Source organism: Notolepis coatsorum (genome assembly GCF_963971535.1).
Source record: "Notolepis coatsorum genome assembly, chromosome: 6".
NCBI lineage: Eukaryota > Metazoa > Chordata > Actinopteri > Aulopiformes > Paralepididae > Notolepis > Notolepis coatsorum.
Window position 1 is genome coordinate 156,971,711 of NC_140170.1, and position 16,608 is coordinate 156,988,318.

Consider the following 16,608-nt stretch of genomic DNA (forward strand, 5'->3'; position numbering starts at 1 on the left):
CTTATCACACTTTCTACTGTAACCTTGCTATTTACATTTTTTATTTTTATGCTCGCTTACAGTATGCCTGTATTTTTTACTGTTGTTGTATGTCCGTTCTATTTTTATAATTTTTAGACTATTTTTAAACGTAATAATTTTAAACTATTTTATTATTTGTATTACTGAATAGAGAGCCTATTAGGATGCTAGATCCTAATGTGAAACACTGTGATTTACCATACCTTGCTATGCTCGCTCATGCCTGTATTTATTTTACTGTTGTGAAGCACTTTGAACTGCAACCTCTGTATGAAAAGTGCTATACAAATAAAGTTATTATTATTATTATCATCATCATAATTGTCATCATCATCATCGTCATTATCATCATCATCATCATCATCATCATCATCATTGTCATCATCATCATCATCATCATCATCATCATCATCATTATCATCATCATCATTGTCATTATCATCATCGTCATCATTATTGTTATGCCCAAACAAGCTGCTGGCTGCCTGCTGCCACATAACGTTACTGTCTCTGTCCTTCTCATCGCAGCGTCGCTGAAGAGCTGAGATGGAAGAGCTGGAGAAGGACAGGATCGCTGAAATCCACGAAGGCCACGGGATGATGACAAGTGACGACTCAAAAAAGGTTAGTGGGACATCTGAGTCACCATCAGTGTTTAAGCCTGTCTACGTGTTTACATGACATTACTGTCTACGAGTTGTGGCAATTCCGGGTGGCAGAATAAAACAACAGACAGACGGGTTGTGTTTCCCAAAATAATACTTTTGCTTTATTTTCTAATCAAACAAACATTTCTCGGTTCTCCTCACTCTCTCTCTGACTTCCACTTAGACTGTCTGCCGAGTGGCTTTCCCGCTTACCGGTCTGTCTCCTCGCCCCTGATATGAGAGAGTGAGAGGGTGTCCTTGGGCCCTATTTTGTTCACCCTCCTCAACACACGCACCGCGTTGTGATTCACTAGCTGATCTTAAAGGCCTTCTAGCGACAGGTGCGTCTGGAAGCGGACACCCAAATATGGGCAGCACCTAGCCATTGGGCCGTTACGTAGCGTCCTTCAATCACCAAGCCCAGTGGTGGCTTGGGGTTGCCACAGTGTTTACATGACGTTACTGTCTATGTGTTTACATTACATCACTGTATACGTGTTTACATTACATCACTGTCTGCGTGTTTACATTACATCACTCTCTACGTGTTTACATTACATCACTGTATACGTGTTTACATTACATCACTGTATACGTGTTTACAAGTAAGTAAGTAAGTAAATACGTGTTTACATTACATTATTGTGTAAGTAAAACCTCATTCAGTGCCAAACACAAGAATTCTCGTGTTTGAAATCCAACCGTTGAGCGCCTTTTTCTTTTTTTTCGATTTTCCCATTCTAAACACTCGCGCGGACCTGCCTGTGTGTCCCTGGCACCGCTGCCTACATTATAATTGCAATGACGATCGAATCCCGACAGGTGGCAGTATCGCCTACCTTTTGAACTGGGTCTCTCGGTTGTCTTTCAGTGCCTCGGTACCTCCGGCTGCAGGAATCCCCTCCCCCTCAAAGTGAATGAGCACACAGCTATCTGTCGCCGATTTGCTCGCCTGAAACCTATTGTTTCCTGTATTATAGGCCAGGCCCAATGCACACCAGTAATGGTGATCGCGATGGAACTACTGGGTATTATACATTTTGGAGTATCTTCTGACTAAGGTACAGTAAGGTCTATTTTAGGTCTATTTTACCGTACCTAAAACATGCTTTTGTATTGATCACAGCGTCGTATTTTACCAAACCTAAAACGTGCTTTTCGTAACGATCGCAGCTTCGTAAAACGACCCCCCCCCCCCCTTGATGATTTTGTGAAGAAACATCTAATATGGTATATACCTTTTGATTTGGAAATAATATAGGTTTCAGGCGAGCAACTCGAACGATTTGCGCACATGCATATAACACGTCATATCTCACTATCTAGAAAACGAGACTGGATTATTTTGAAACGGGCGATGTTTAGCGTGGAATGTCGAAAGTATGTCGAAATTAACTAAATAGTGCCTGTCAAATGAGCCATACTATTGTCTCCATAGCTATAATATAGAATATACGATGGGTCCGCAAACATCGTGAAAATGGTCAATAACGCTGGCGCCAGGGGGTAAAGATGGGAAAACACCGTCAATGAGTTAAAGAGGCAATTCTGATTATTGTTTATTTTGCACAGTTTTTGCAGTTTTGCACACATTAATTTAGTTTGACGTTACTGAGAGTAAATTAGTTTGAATATTGCCACCAGTGATGTCATCAGTGATGGACATTGAGTCCTTGTGCTTGTGTGTTAATTACAGCTCAATGAAATTATAAGGTAGCAGTCCCTGACAAGACATGGTATTGCTATTTTCTCATCTGGTGGCCATTATTCAAACGAATTTACTCTCAATAACTGTCAAACATTTTTATATTTTTTTTGCAAAACCGGATGTGTGTGAGATTATGTGCAAAATGAATCAGCATTGTTTTTGGTGATGTGCCCCTTTAACCTGTTTTCATATTGTCAATGGAATGAAAGCTGTCAATGGAATGAAAGCCTGTTCCTTCCTTTAGTCCTTTCAGTAACTCTTATAGGAAGTAAGTCAACATAGCAAGCAGCCAATTGTTGATGAAATACAGTACCGCCTGATGCTCATTCATCTGTGCAGGGATGAGCTATGTATAGTGTCCATAAGGTATCATTCATAGACTGTAACTTACTGCATTAAGACAAACCAAGGACTGCTTCATGTAGCCATACTGTTCTGGCCAAGACGGGTCTTGCTGCTCTTTCCAGCTGTGCTAAATCATTGTGAGTAATGTGTTTTTTATCAGGCCCAGTAGACGTGATCTCAGCTCTGTTTAGTTTGGTTTTCTACAGTAGTCCAAGCTGAACTTGAGACCTTTCAGCGAATATAGGCCAGGTTGGCATTCAAAAAGGTCACGTTAACATACGACATAGATTCATAAGAAAGACTTGCTTGACAATGTTACAAGCTATTTCAAATGGTAGAGAAACCGCCATCTGTGCAGTAGGGTTGAACATATAGGGAATATTCAAAGGTGGAAACTTTCCATGGGAATTAACTGGAATAAAATGGAAATATAGTGGTTATTTGCACAGGCTGTATTTACTATTTCATAAGCAGATGGAAATATTTTTTTTCTTTTTATCCACTTTTTCTCCCATTTTCTATATTTTTCTCCCATCCCAATTTCGTATCATCCAATTCAACCCTCCCCTGTCACGGACGCTGTTTCTTGCCTCCCACAAGCCGGCTGCAATGTGGACTAAGTCATACATAGCACAAGTCCCCTCCGGTACTTGAGGTAACAGCAGTCGCATCTTTTCACCTGCGCAGCTCGATCTCTCAGTGGCGAGGAGTAACGCGTGGGAGGCTCACGCTGCCCCCGACACTTCCTGATTCTACTGCGCAGGCGAACCAACCGACCTGTAGGAGTCGCTGTCCACAACGCCCGATCCCCACCCTTCAGTTTCCCTCCCCGTAATACGGCCAATGTGTATTACTGGGAACTGGAGGTATATGCTGACCACAAGCGTCTGGAGTCCCAGCAAGCCCCTAAATACCTTGGCGTGCGTCTGGATCGGACACTGTCCTTCAAACAACACCTCAAAGATGTCAGGGCAAAGACAACATCAAGGGTTGCGCTGATCCGACGCCTCGCAGGTACAACCTGGGGAGCCACTGCCAAGACCCTTCGGATATCCACCCAAGCCAGGGGAGGAAACTAACTTTTTGGCTTACCAGCCAACTGGCGAGTATCTGATTTTTTTTACCAGCCAAACAGATTTTTTACCAGACAAAAAAATTTGCTAATTGTGATAATTACTTCTTTGTATGTCAAGCCGCGTCAATGTTGTGTATGCATCTGGGTAGGCACACTGTGCCTTTAAGACAGCACGGTGGTCTTACGACAGTGCTGTGAAGTACCGTCAAGTGTTGTGGTAACGTCAGTTGGGTTGGTGTGCTGTTGTGCACAGTGCACTGGTTGAGCTAGCCCCTTTCGTGACTGCGATGTGCAAGCCAGGGGCTTTTGAGCATGAAATAAAATGTCTAACCTTACGTCGTAGTCCGGTGCTTTTTTGGAAACATTATAGTCATAACAGATACACCTAGCTGGCTGCTTTGAGCACACGGGGCTAACGTTAGCTAGCAAGCAGCTATAGCTAAAACGCTAACTAGAAGCTAACCACTGTATACAGTTCCAGTAGACTAACATTACACCTCTGTGATTTAAATGTGTCCTTAGTAACTTATACTCGAGGGTTGTACTAGGGTTGGATGCAGTTCCCCGTTGGTCAGTCTGTCTGTTTTCCATCTTCTGCTGTGTTTAACGTTATCTGTTTGCGAGTGCTCCTGATGGCTAGCCTAGTACCGCGGGACTTTTATTATTATATGTCCGCGGGTTGGCCAGTACTGCGCAAACATTTATTAAACATTATATGTCCGCGGGTGGTCTTGTGCAGTGCTCTCGTGGCACTGTCAACTAAAGCGAACACTCAGAAGACGCGCACCGTTTGCCAGTGCAGTGATTGCAGAATGTTTTTTATTTTTTTGTATACTCGCCAGCAGGGGAGGAAACTAACTTTTTGGCTTACCAGCCAACTGGCGAGTATCTGATTTTTTTTTACCAGCCAAACGTAAAAAATACTAGCATTTGGCCAGTAAAGTGGCCTAATTTCCTCCCCTGACCCAAGCCCAGGTCTTCTCGGCAGCGGAGTACTGTGCCCCAGTCTGGAGCAGAAGCCCACACGTTAAAAAAGTTGATGCGGCTACTAACAACGCCCTCCGGATCATCACTGGATGCCTGAAGGCTATACCCGTCTTCCTGCTGCCAGTCCTTGCAGGAATCGCACCAGCTGGCCTACGACGAGAGGCTGCCACTCTCGCCCTAGCAAGGAAGGCAGTGAAGCATGACTGGCACATCCTACACAACACCACAACAACAACAGCACCTATGAGCAGACTCAAGTCCCGCCACCCCTACAACAAGGTGGCACAAGAGATGCTCCGTTCCACCACTGAGGACCTATCCAGAAATGGATGGCTGGCGGCAGCCTGGAAGAGAGAGTGGGAGAGTGCTGGGCCAACCCGTATCCACCACTACATCTGGGATCCAGGAGATGGTGCCACAGGAGACGATCTTCCACGCCGGCAATGGGTTCTGCTGAACCGTTTAAGATCTGGGGTTGGTCGCTTTAAAGCATCCTTAAAGAAGTGGGGCCTGGCAGACAGCGCTGCATGTGAGTGTGGAGACCCTGAGCAGACTGTTGACCACATCCTGACCATCTGCCCCCTATACAAACCACCCTCGGAAGCCAGCCTCTTTGATGTGGGACCAGAGTTAAGGGCATGGCTACAAGATACAGAGTTGGACCTCTGACGTTACACGAAAGAAGGTTGAACATATAGGGAATATTCAAAGGTGGAAACTTTCCATGGGAATTAACTGGAATAAAATGGAAATATAGTGGTTATTTGCACAGGCTGTATTTACTATTTCATAAGCAGATGGATTTTTTTTCTTCTTTTTATCCACTTTTTCTCCCATTTTCTATATTTTTCTCCCATCCCAATTTCGTATCATCCAATTAAACCCTCCCCTGTCACGGACGCTGTTTCTTGCCTCCCACAAGCCGGCTGCAATGTGGACTAAGTCATACATAGCACAAGTCCCCTCCGGTACTTGAGGTAACAGCAGTCGCATCTTTTCACCTGCGCAGCTCGATCTCTCAGTCGCGAGGAGTAACGCGTGGGAGGCTCACGCTGCCCCCGACACTTCCTGATTCTACTGCGCAGGCGAACCAACCGACCTGTAGGAGTCGCTGTCCACAACGCCCGATCCCCACCCTTCAGTTTCCCTCCCCGTAATACGGCCAATGTGTATTACTGTGGACGACCAGCTAAACTGAAAGCAAATGTGGAGCGCTGGGCTTGAACTGACGAGCCCAGCGTCTTCAGCATTTCGTGGCGAGTGCCTTGCCCACTACGCCACGTAGCCGCCCTTAAGCAGATGGAAATATAAACCTTTTATCATAACATAAGCAGATATAATTACACATTTTACATTTTAAAATGTAACATTTCTTAAGAAATTAAAAAAAGAAATCAACAATTTAGTCATGAGTTGAACTTGAATTAAATTAGTTGACTCAACGACAAAAAATATTCTCTATGACCCCCCCTCCAAAAACAAAATTATACTAAATGTACCTATCTCAAACCCTGCCCTCTTATCCTGATCCTCCTCCATATGCTTGTATGCTCCATACGTCTCTAAACTGTTTTGCACACATTAATTTAGTTTGAGAGGTAATGAGTTTGAATATCTCCTCATGTGATGTCATCAGAGGACACTAGATCCCTTTGTTGTGTTAATTACAGCTCAATGAAATTATGTAGATGAAAAAATGGCAATCCCTATTGTAACTGAGGGGTACAATTCCCTGACTGTATTAAATAAGTATGGTATCATTAAACCACTACTGTCTTATGTACATTACTACTGGCCATACAGTACACAGGTATATGAACACTTCCACAATGACACGGTTCCACACAAATCTTGGTTAGAATAATATTTATTAGCAGCAATAATAGTAGATTACATTACTTTACTTAGAGTCGCGCTTGTAAGGCGAAGAATGTGCGTGAGTAAGTCAAGAGCGTAAGTCCATTAGAATATTACGCAGGAGATAATGAATACCACCTGTATCTTAGGAATTATATCTATGGTACACTAGTAGGGCAGCGGGAGATACTAGTAGGGTCCCTCCGGTTGTAGGCCAGCAAGGGGAGAGGATTTGTCGGTAACGAAAGTCTGGGTCAACGAAGAATAAGGAGACTCCAGGTACAGGAGACGGTGCAATAATCTCTTGATCCGCAGACGAATAACAGCTATTCTCCGGCATGCAGCTCCGCATGGAAGAAAGCTAGCCAGCCTCAGGCGTCTTAGAGGCGGGCTCGACGTTGCTCCTCACAGGGTAAATCCCACACAATTGTGGGTGTAGACGATTCTCCGCTCCATCAGCTACAGGACCAAAGCAAATATAATCCAGCCGAAAAGGGCTATGTAGTCGTCGGGTAGGTTATCCAGTGTACATATCCACACGGTCCTCGTCTAGGGCTCCTCGGATGACGGCACCAGGTTAAGCCGCCCAGCCTGGATGAGCACACTAGCTGGTACGAGGAAGCGTTGGTAATGCTGGTCACTGTAGAACGGTAGCCGCACGATACACTATACATAGATAGACTATTACTGAATTAATAGAATAGGTCGAACTCGACGGTACAGCGTTAAACTCTGATACTTCAGCTATAAATTTGCACGCGGTCTCAATGCTCTATTTGGGGCCAAACGGGCCCTACTTCACCGCACGTTGTATCGTGGGGTGAGGCTTCACTTGGGTAACTCGAACTACTTCTGTATTCACCTGCGCCATATTTATACGTTAGGTGAACAAACTAGTACCAGCCTTATTCCTGTCTCGTATTCTTGCGCAGAGCCGTTCATGTCCAGGCATGTCTTTGGCGGTGACTTTGAACTAGACCTTGGGGGTATGGCAGTGGCGCCTAAGGGACCGCTGTCCAATAGGAGAACGAAATATTATGGTCTGTACTAGGTAAAGGGATATTCCGTGTATATGTACAAAGAATACACAAGGGATATCAGACGATATACAAATATTATGCAATATATATCAAGTAGTAAATATATATATTCGGTTTAATCTGATCCTTCGTAACACCTATTGCAATCCTTATCCAAATTTTTACCATCTACATAATTTCATTGAGCTGTAATTAACACAACACAATAATTCAGTGTCCTCTGATGACATCATGGAAGGAGATATTCAAACTCATTAACTCTGAATAACTGTCAAACTAAATGAATGTGTGCAAAACAGTTTAGAGCCTTGGGATTATCTGTGAGATTATGTCAAAATAAATCTGCATTGTTTTTATGGTGAAGTGCCCCTTTAATTTCCCATGGAAAATGTCCAGAGACTTTCTGTGAAGTTTCCAACCCTTTGCAACCCTAGTTTTAGTGTCCTGCAGGTAAATTAAACCTATCACTCGATAACGATTTCCAGAGAATGTACAATTTCCAAAGCGCGCTGTGAAGTCAGTACTGTAAATGGCAATGCACTACTGCTAATGACCGTGGTTCCTCACCCTGAACTGAACTGCAGCTCTGTGCAATCAGCGTGACACAAAAATCCTCACTTATTGATTGTTTGAAATGCCATCGCTTTTATGGCATCATTTATGCCTCATAGTGTGCAACGGTCGGTCCCGAGCCTTTTGGAGACCTCAATCGAATCTGGTGGGGAGAAGGAGGGCGGCTGAGTGTATTTCTCTTTGGATGAAAGCTATCCTGAGCTACGGCGCGGGCTGAGTTTTGATTGTGCCGACACTCTGTTGCCTGTTGTCTCATTTCCCCCGTAACACCCTAGGGGACGAGCTGCGTGTGTTCTATCCATTTGAAAGATTGAATATGAACTCCACTGGCGATACGCGAGTCAGCTGTGTGATGTGAATCACCTCCCCTCTGTTTCCGCTTCTCATTGACAGCCCTCTGCAGACCTGCAGTAGTGTTCTCTGCCTGTAAATATGAACACCTATAATACAAGTAGTAGTAGTAGTTTTTTACGAAGGATCAGATTAAACCGAATATATATATTTATTACTTGAGATATATTGTATAATATTTGTATATCGTCTGATATCCCTTGTATATTCTTTGTACATATACACGGAATATCCCTTTACCTAGTACAGACCATAATATTTCGTTCTCCTATTGGACAGCGGTCCCTTAGGCGCCACTGCCATACCCCCAATGTCTAGTTCAAAGTCACCGCCAAAGACATGCCTGGACATGACCGGCTCTGCGCAAGAATACGAGACAGAAATAAGGCTGGTACTAGTTTGTTCACCTAACGTATAAATACGGCGCAGGTGAATACAGAAGTAGAGTTACCCAATAAGTTGAAGCCTCACACCACGATACAACGTGCTGTGAAGTGGGCCCGTTTTGCCCCAAATTAGAGCCTTGAGACCGCGTGCGAATTGATAGCTGAAGTGTCAGAGTTTGACGCTGTACCGTCGAGTTCGACCTATTCTATTATTTCAGTAATAGTCTATATGTATAGTGTATCGTGCGGCTACCGTTCTACAGTGACCAGCATTACGACTATGCTTGCACCTCATGGTACCAAAGCACCTCAAAGGCACTAAAAAACAAATTACAAACATCTCAAAACAAGCTAGTCAGACTACTACTTGACCTGACTCCTAGAACCCACCTCACCCCTGCCCACTTTGACAACCTAGGATGGCTTAGAGTAGACGACAGAGTACAGCAACTTGCAATGGGCCTGGTCTACAAGATACACTACGCGACCAAGGTACCCATGTACATGTCAAAATACTTCCCAAAGGTCAGTGAATACCACGATCACAACACCAGAGGGAGCTCCACAAATCATGTAAAACCCAGATTCGGATCAAACAAGGGACTAAACACGTTTCGCAATTATGCCACATCAATGTGGAACGCCCTACCTAAAGCTGTAAAGGAATGTGAATCACTACCCACCTTCAAAAACACTCTCAAAAAACACCTACGTGAGACTGCAATTCGAAACTGGCCCCTACAAATGTCCTAACCTAGTTGTACAGTAAATGACCAAGTAAGGCTTTGTCAATATTCAAATGTACAGTGTAAAATGTGTGTGTGTCCCCTTCCCAACCCCCCCCCCCCCCCCCCCCCCACCTCCAATGTACAGCCCTCACCCAACCCACCCAACCCCACCCCACCCAACCAACCTCCTCCAATGTACAGTTTCTATGCCAAATGTATATACACTCCTTTTCTGGACACTTTTGTATCACAAACAGTACTGTATTTGCAAATCTGATATGTCATAAATGTATAGATGTAGCAGTACTGTCTATCTGTATGTCATGTATGTCATATATGTTATGATGAATTGAAAATGGGGGACCCTGATGTAAACAAGTCGAAAGTCTTTCTCTGTTCTGCATCCCCTTAACAATTGTATGTATTGAGCTGTACTGTACTGTACCCATTCTGCAATCTGTTAATAAACTTTTCAATCAATCAATCAAAACCAACGCTTCCTCGTACCAGCTAGTGTGCTTATCCAGGCTGGGCGGCTTAACCTGGTGCCGTCATCCGAGGAGCCCTAGACGAGGACCGTGTGGATATGTACACTGGATAACCTACACCGACGACTACAGAGCCCTTTTCGGCTGGATTATATTTGCTTTGGTCCTGTAGCTGATGGAGCGGAGAATCGTCTACACCCACAATTGTGTGGGATTTACCCTGTGAGGAGCAACGTCGAGCCCGCCTCTAGGACGCCTGAGGCTGGCTAGCTTTCTTCCATGCGGAGCTGCATACCGGAGAATAGCTGTTGTTCGTCTGCGGATCAAGAGATTATTGCACTGTCTCCTGTACCTGGAGTCTCCTTATTCTTCGTTGACCCAGACTTTCGTTACCGACAAATCCTCTCCCCTGCTGGCCTACAACCGGAGGGACCCTACTAGTATCTCCCGCTGCCCTACTAGTGTACCATAGATATAATTCCTACGATACAGGTGGTATTCATTATCTCCTGCGTAATATTCTAATGGACTTACGCTCTTGACCTATTCATGCACATTCTTCGCCTTACAAGCGCGACTCTAAGTAAAGTAATGTAATATAATATTATTGCTGCTAATAAATATTCTTCTAAACGAGTACTTGTGTGAAACCGTGTTATTGTGGACGTGTTCATCTCATATACCTGTGTACTGTATGGCCAGTAGTAATGTACATAAGACAGTAGTGGTTTAATGATACCATACTTATTCAATACAGTCAGGGAATTGTACCCCTCAGTTACAAGTAGTATTAATAATACTAACCTGGTAGTGAAAGGGTTATATAGTCGTACTGGCGAATCGCGTCTTGCTCTTCGCCATCGAGATGTACCTCATCTCCAGTACCTACTGTACTTCATTAACGAAAAACAAATGCACCCAGCATCTGACCAGGCCCCGCCCCACTGCAGTACTATAAGGCACCGGGCGTGGTCACCACTCGCCCTTCCTCTATTTCGTTTCCATCATGGCGGATGCTTGCACCCTGTGAACTAGCGTTATGAAAAGTATAGAGAATTGCGCAATGTTGAGTATTCGCCGGAGATTTGCCAACCCCTGGAATCTTCTCGGCATGTTCCAACGGCACGTCGGGTCTGTCCTGGTGTTCCTCGTCTCTTGGCAGCGGTTCGAGGGACAGCGTGCGATGTTTAGTTATCGAGCTAACTCGCACCAGGTAGGCTCTGTGCCATCAGGCATTAACGCTGGTGTTAGTAATGCTACGCTGCTTGTTGTTCTGTTGGACAACCAAGTTGTGTATCGGCGCAAGGGGCAGGATGTCTGGGTGAACGTCCCTCTGAGTTGGACGTTTTCCAGGCTGCCCTGGAGCACGCTGCTAATACTAAATGCTATAATGCTGGGTCACTGTTCTAATGTTCCCCGCTGTGGGATGTCACTAGGCATGACGATGCTGGCGTTGGTGATGTTGATCGAGTTGTCCCGGGAGACAACCGAGTTGTGTATCGGCGCCAGGGGCAGGATGTCTGGGTAAACGCTGTTGTTTTCCCCGTTACCCTGGAGCGCGCGGCTAACGCTATGCTATGCTGGGCTACTGTTTCTGTTTGTCTCCCCGCTGCGGGGTGTATGTCTACAGTCTTCCCTTCTGTTAACCATTCATGCTAACGGTCAATCGGTGTCTAATGTGGGAGTATTGCGGGGGGGCTTTGTTTACCTTTTCATGGGTGAATGGGCTGAGGTCTAGGGCTGGTGTGCTGTTTGTGAATATATGAATGATATGCGGGACTGGTTCTTTGGTCTGCATCCCCTTAACGTGTGTGTATGGGCTAGCCCATTCTACAGTATATTGGTGGTGTTTAGTTCATTTATTCATTAACCCCTTCATGGTGCACACCACAGTGGAGGTTGCTGGTTGCAATCACCACTGGTGCTCCGTGTTTAGCATCAGTCCTTTGCCTCTGACATGTTGAAACAGTGCCCCGCCCGGCCGACGCCATGAGGTGGGTCGGCCCGGCGAGTGGCTGGTGGGCTGTTAAAGCCTGTACCGCCACGGTATGGAATTGGCAGCGATTAGTAACCGTGATGAATATGAGTGTTATATCGGAATGGTATGGGATAATTCCTGCAAGGCTAGTTATAAGGCGCTAAGCTAATAACGTTAAATCGATTGGCGTTTCGGCCCTACACAAGCTAGAGTTAAAAATCCAAATGCATTTGATTGGTATCATGTTCCATCATGAATGCATGAAAGGGGGGGGGGGGGGGGGGGGGAAGTCGTTTCTGATTATTGATTACCAGTAACGGCATTAGTATTGAATGCTAAAAACGCTGGATCAGCTGGATCAGTATGAAAACATTGCATAATCAAGCCAGAATTTACGTCAGATAGTCCTTACTTGTGGCCGGGAGTATTCCAAAAATAATATTCCAATTGTTTGATCGCCATCTGGTACATCCAATGTCGATTAGGGCCACGGCATAATCAATCACAGCATATGCATCGGATGTCCCGTAGACGTTTAGATGCGACCGATTGAACCTATAGCCTTGCTGTGTAGTAAAAATCTGCACCCGGAGACCTTACAGTGTAACACAAGGGTCTAGAACAAGGTTTACTGCAGCTCGATACCGCCACCTGGGAGAATCTGGCCGGTACTGCACCCTCTGCGTCGCAGTAGGGCTTCTAACGGCAACATACGGGTCCCTGGCATTAAATAGGATATTAAAATCGAAAAAATAAGAAAAAATTAACCAAACACATAATATTACGTGGTCTGGCACCCAACGGTTGTCGGGCAATCACGTAATATTACGTGAATGGCCCCCATTGACTTAATTATGGTGGAACGCCTATCTGATTGGTTGCGTGTGTGTGTGTGTGTGTGTGTGTGTGTGTGCGCGCAGCATATCTCGCTAACTAAAAGGCAGAGGTGGATAATACGGTCAACGACAAGTATTATTTGAGTTGATTTCCATCATTGTCCATTCAAATAGATAATCAGTATAAAGTTACACCTTTTCAACAGAAGAGAGCGATGCTACACAGGTTAGCTGCTCAGAACCTCAGGGAATCAGCTCTCTGGCCCCTATTTACAACATGGAAATGCCATAGTGAACCTATTGTAATTTCTTATTATTTTTTATCCACTTTTTCCCCTCTTTTTTCAATTTCTTTCTCCCATCCCAATTCCACTGTGCCAATTCTTCCCTCCCCTGTCTTGAACGTTGCACGCATATGCCCCCCACTGGCCGGTTGTAGGGAGGATAGAAGCCTTGCATCACGTGTCCCCTCCGATACACGAGGAGGCAGCCTGTCACATCTTTTCACCTGCCAGCGCGGACTCTCATTGGCGAGGTGTAACGTGTGGGAGGCTCACACTACCCCCGCCATTTCCTGTCTCTGCTGTGCAGGCGTCCCCAACCGACCTGTAGGAGTCGCTGTCCACAACGTCCAGATTACCACCGATCGACTTCCACCCGCTAACTCTGCCAATTGAGTTAGTATGACGGCTGGCCCAAGCCGGAGGCAACGCCGACAGCCGGAGTCGAACCCGGTGTCTCTTGCGTTGGTGACGAGCGCAATGTCTGCTGCGCCACCCAGCCACCCCCACCTATTGTCATTTCTATACCTAAACATTTATGTATAAATTGTGCTTGGAACCTGTTTCTAACATGCTTCCTATCATCCTTCCTATGCTTCCTAACATCCTTCCAATTCTTCCTAACATCCTTCCTATGCATCCTTCCGATTCTTCCTAACATCCTTCCTATGCATCCTTCCGATTCTTCCTAACATCCTTCCTATGCTTTCTATTACCGTCTAGCATTAGTATGCTAATGCTAACTATAATTGGAGAGCGGTCAGTGTGTTTGTCTGTGTGTTTGTTGCTATGCTATAATTATAGCATAGTCTGTGTGAGCGGCGTGCCAAGTGTTGGAGATTTGCGCTCCACTGAGTGCTCCTTTGTAGTTGATTATATTTTGGTTCGTTCATTCACTGTAATGATGGGGTCATTCATTTTACAGACTGCAGAATCCGTACCGGAGCTGCCTATTCATTTCAGGGTGGTGCCCAAACAGCTCCTTGCCACTGGAGAATGTGATTATGAATTTTGCTCTGTTCTCATCTCTCATTCTGAAATATCTTCCTAGCTAATCATAAAGTAGTCTGGGTTTAACCAGTTAAACCAGGTGACAAAATAAGTTCTAGGTTGAAAATAACCAGAAATATTCTTAATAATAGTATAATAATAATTATTATTATTCTAGTACTAAGTCAAATCAAGTCACTTTTATTTATATAGAATGTTTAAAAACAACTTATTACAAATTATTACAATAAAACACATAGCAATAACAAATACAAAACGACACAGTGCCATAGTAAAACTTGTGCCAACAAAACAATACATACTGTACATCTGATTAGCACTACACTCAGTAGTACTAATTTGTATATGTTGTGCCCAGTTTAATCACCTGTACATTGTATATTGCTGTTGCACGTTACTGTTACATTTGCACTCTGGTTGGAAGCCAAACTTATTTTTGTTGTACTGTACTTGTGCTGTATGATGACAATGAATTTGAATCTAATCTAATATGAAGCCAATACAGTACAGTACAGATATAGAATAAAATAATATCATAAGATAAGATGGGCAAGAAAAGTAGGGCAACCTCAAACTGTACTAAAAGCAATAGGAAAAGGGTGGGTCTTCAGATGTGATTTAAATATTTCAGTAGTGGGATAGGACTTGATGTGAGACGGGACTTAATGTGAGACGGTAGACTGTTCTAAAGTCTGGGGGCAGCAAAAAAAAACTTTTCCTCTGGTTATGGGACGTGAGTGAGGACTGAGAGGAGCTGTTGTGAGGATGACCTCAGTGACCTGGGAGCAGAATAAGAGGTCAGCAGGTCAATAATGTATTGTGGTAATGGTAACTAATCCAGGAAGGGCTTTATAAACAAATAATAACATTTTAAAGTCTATATTTCACAGATTTCACAGTGAGTCAGAACTAGACTAATGTGGTGCCATCTCTTGAAAAAACAAAACAAAACAAAAACCAATCAGCCAACCTTCTACCCAGGAGTGGTGGCCTAATCAGATGAATTAGTTTGCCCATTCATCTGTTACGATGTCAATATGTGTAGCCATGCTGTACCTTAATTGTAACATTTTGTTATTTATAGTTAGTGCCACTTGAACAATTCAATTTCCAAATGATTGATGATTGTTCTCCCAAAGTTACACGGTGAAGCTTTGCTAATACATTTGAGGACATGGGTCTGGGTCTTGTTTGAGCTCATGCCGTCTGGCAGACGGTACTGCAGTCTCAGGTCCACACTCAGAACACTGAACAGCTACTTTCACCGGGCAAACAGACCACTGATGGACAGACTTATTACACAACCGTACACACAAAAGCACCATAGTGACTTACACACCACACAAGCACACTTAACACTGCTGCTAACATATACCTTGTATTGTATAGTTTGTAAAGATAGAATATACGTTGTGTATTATGTTTAGTTTATAGTTTTCTTTTATAGTTTATTTATAGCTTATTTAGGTTATAATTTATATGTATAGTTATAGCGTATACTTATAGTTTGTATAGATAGAATACGTTAGGTACTATGTTAACAAATCTACTATGGTTGAGGAGCCGGGAAAAACAAGCATCTCATGTTTTTCTGAACGTTTGTACATTTAAAAAAGCTGTGACAATAAAATAATCTGAATTATTCTTACACAAATCAATTCAGTAAATTGCCCTGGTCTTGATTCTTGTCTACAGTACCTGGTCTTGATTCTGGTCTAGAGCACCCCATCTCCCATTGCTCCTGTTGATTGCAGTGTCCTTGGGATGAGTCTATGCAGGCAGAAGTAAAACGAATGTCTCTGCTGTCTTCTCCTTCGGTACCCGAGTCGTCTCGCACTAATGCCGCTCTACACACTCTGCTCCTGCATTTGGGTCACTGAGCTTAATCACTCAGCTGATTGTGATGATGGCTGATGGTTCCGTATGCAAATTGCACTTATTCAGCTGTTTGCGTTTTTTTCTCTGGAGACGGTGATGAGCGTTCACGGATGGAAACTCAACTGTCTTATAGCATAGAAACAACCGAACTGTGCTAACATTTGTGAAGAAGAAGAAGTCTTTACTTGTCATGCAGCAACACGCACATGTAAGCTGGGTGACACACAAGAACACACACACACATGCATTGGGTCGCCGATGAAATGCCTCTCTGCGCTTGATCCATCCCGTTGTCGTCCCCCCCACCAAGGGCAGCCGGGAGCAGACACGGCTTGCCGTGTGTTTTGGGGGGGGGGGGGGGGGGGGGGGGGGCTGCAAGCACGGGGAGAACATGCAAACTCCACACAGAAAAGCCCAG

At 44.3% G+C, this 16,608-nt stretch overlaps 1 protein-coding gene across 1 annotated transcript in view; it reads left to right on the plus strand.

Moving 5' to 3' along the window:
* Nucleotides 1-567: 567 nt before the first annotated feature.
* Nucleotides 568-16,608, plus strand: part of slc2a9l2 (solute carrier family 2 member 9, like 2) — a gene marked incomplete at both ends in the record, with an annotated part of 722,296 nt that continues 706,255 nt past the window's right edge. Inside the window, one exon of the mRNA XM_084315784.1 lies at nt 568-645. Coding sequence (XP_084171910.1) covers nt 568-645 — 78 coding nt within the window. The remainder of the gene's footprint in view (nt 646-16,608) is intronic.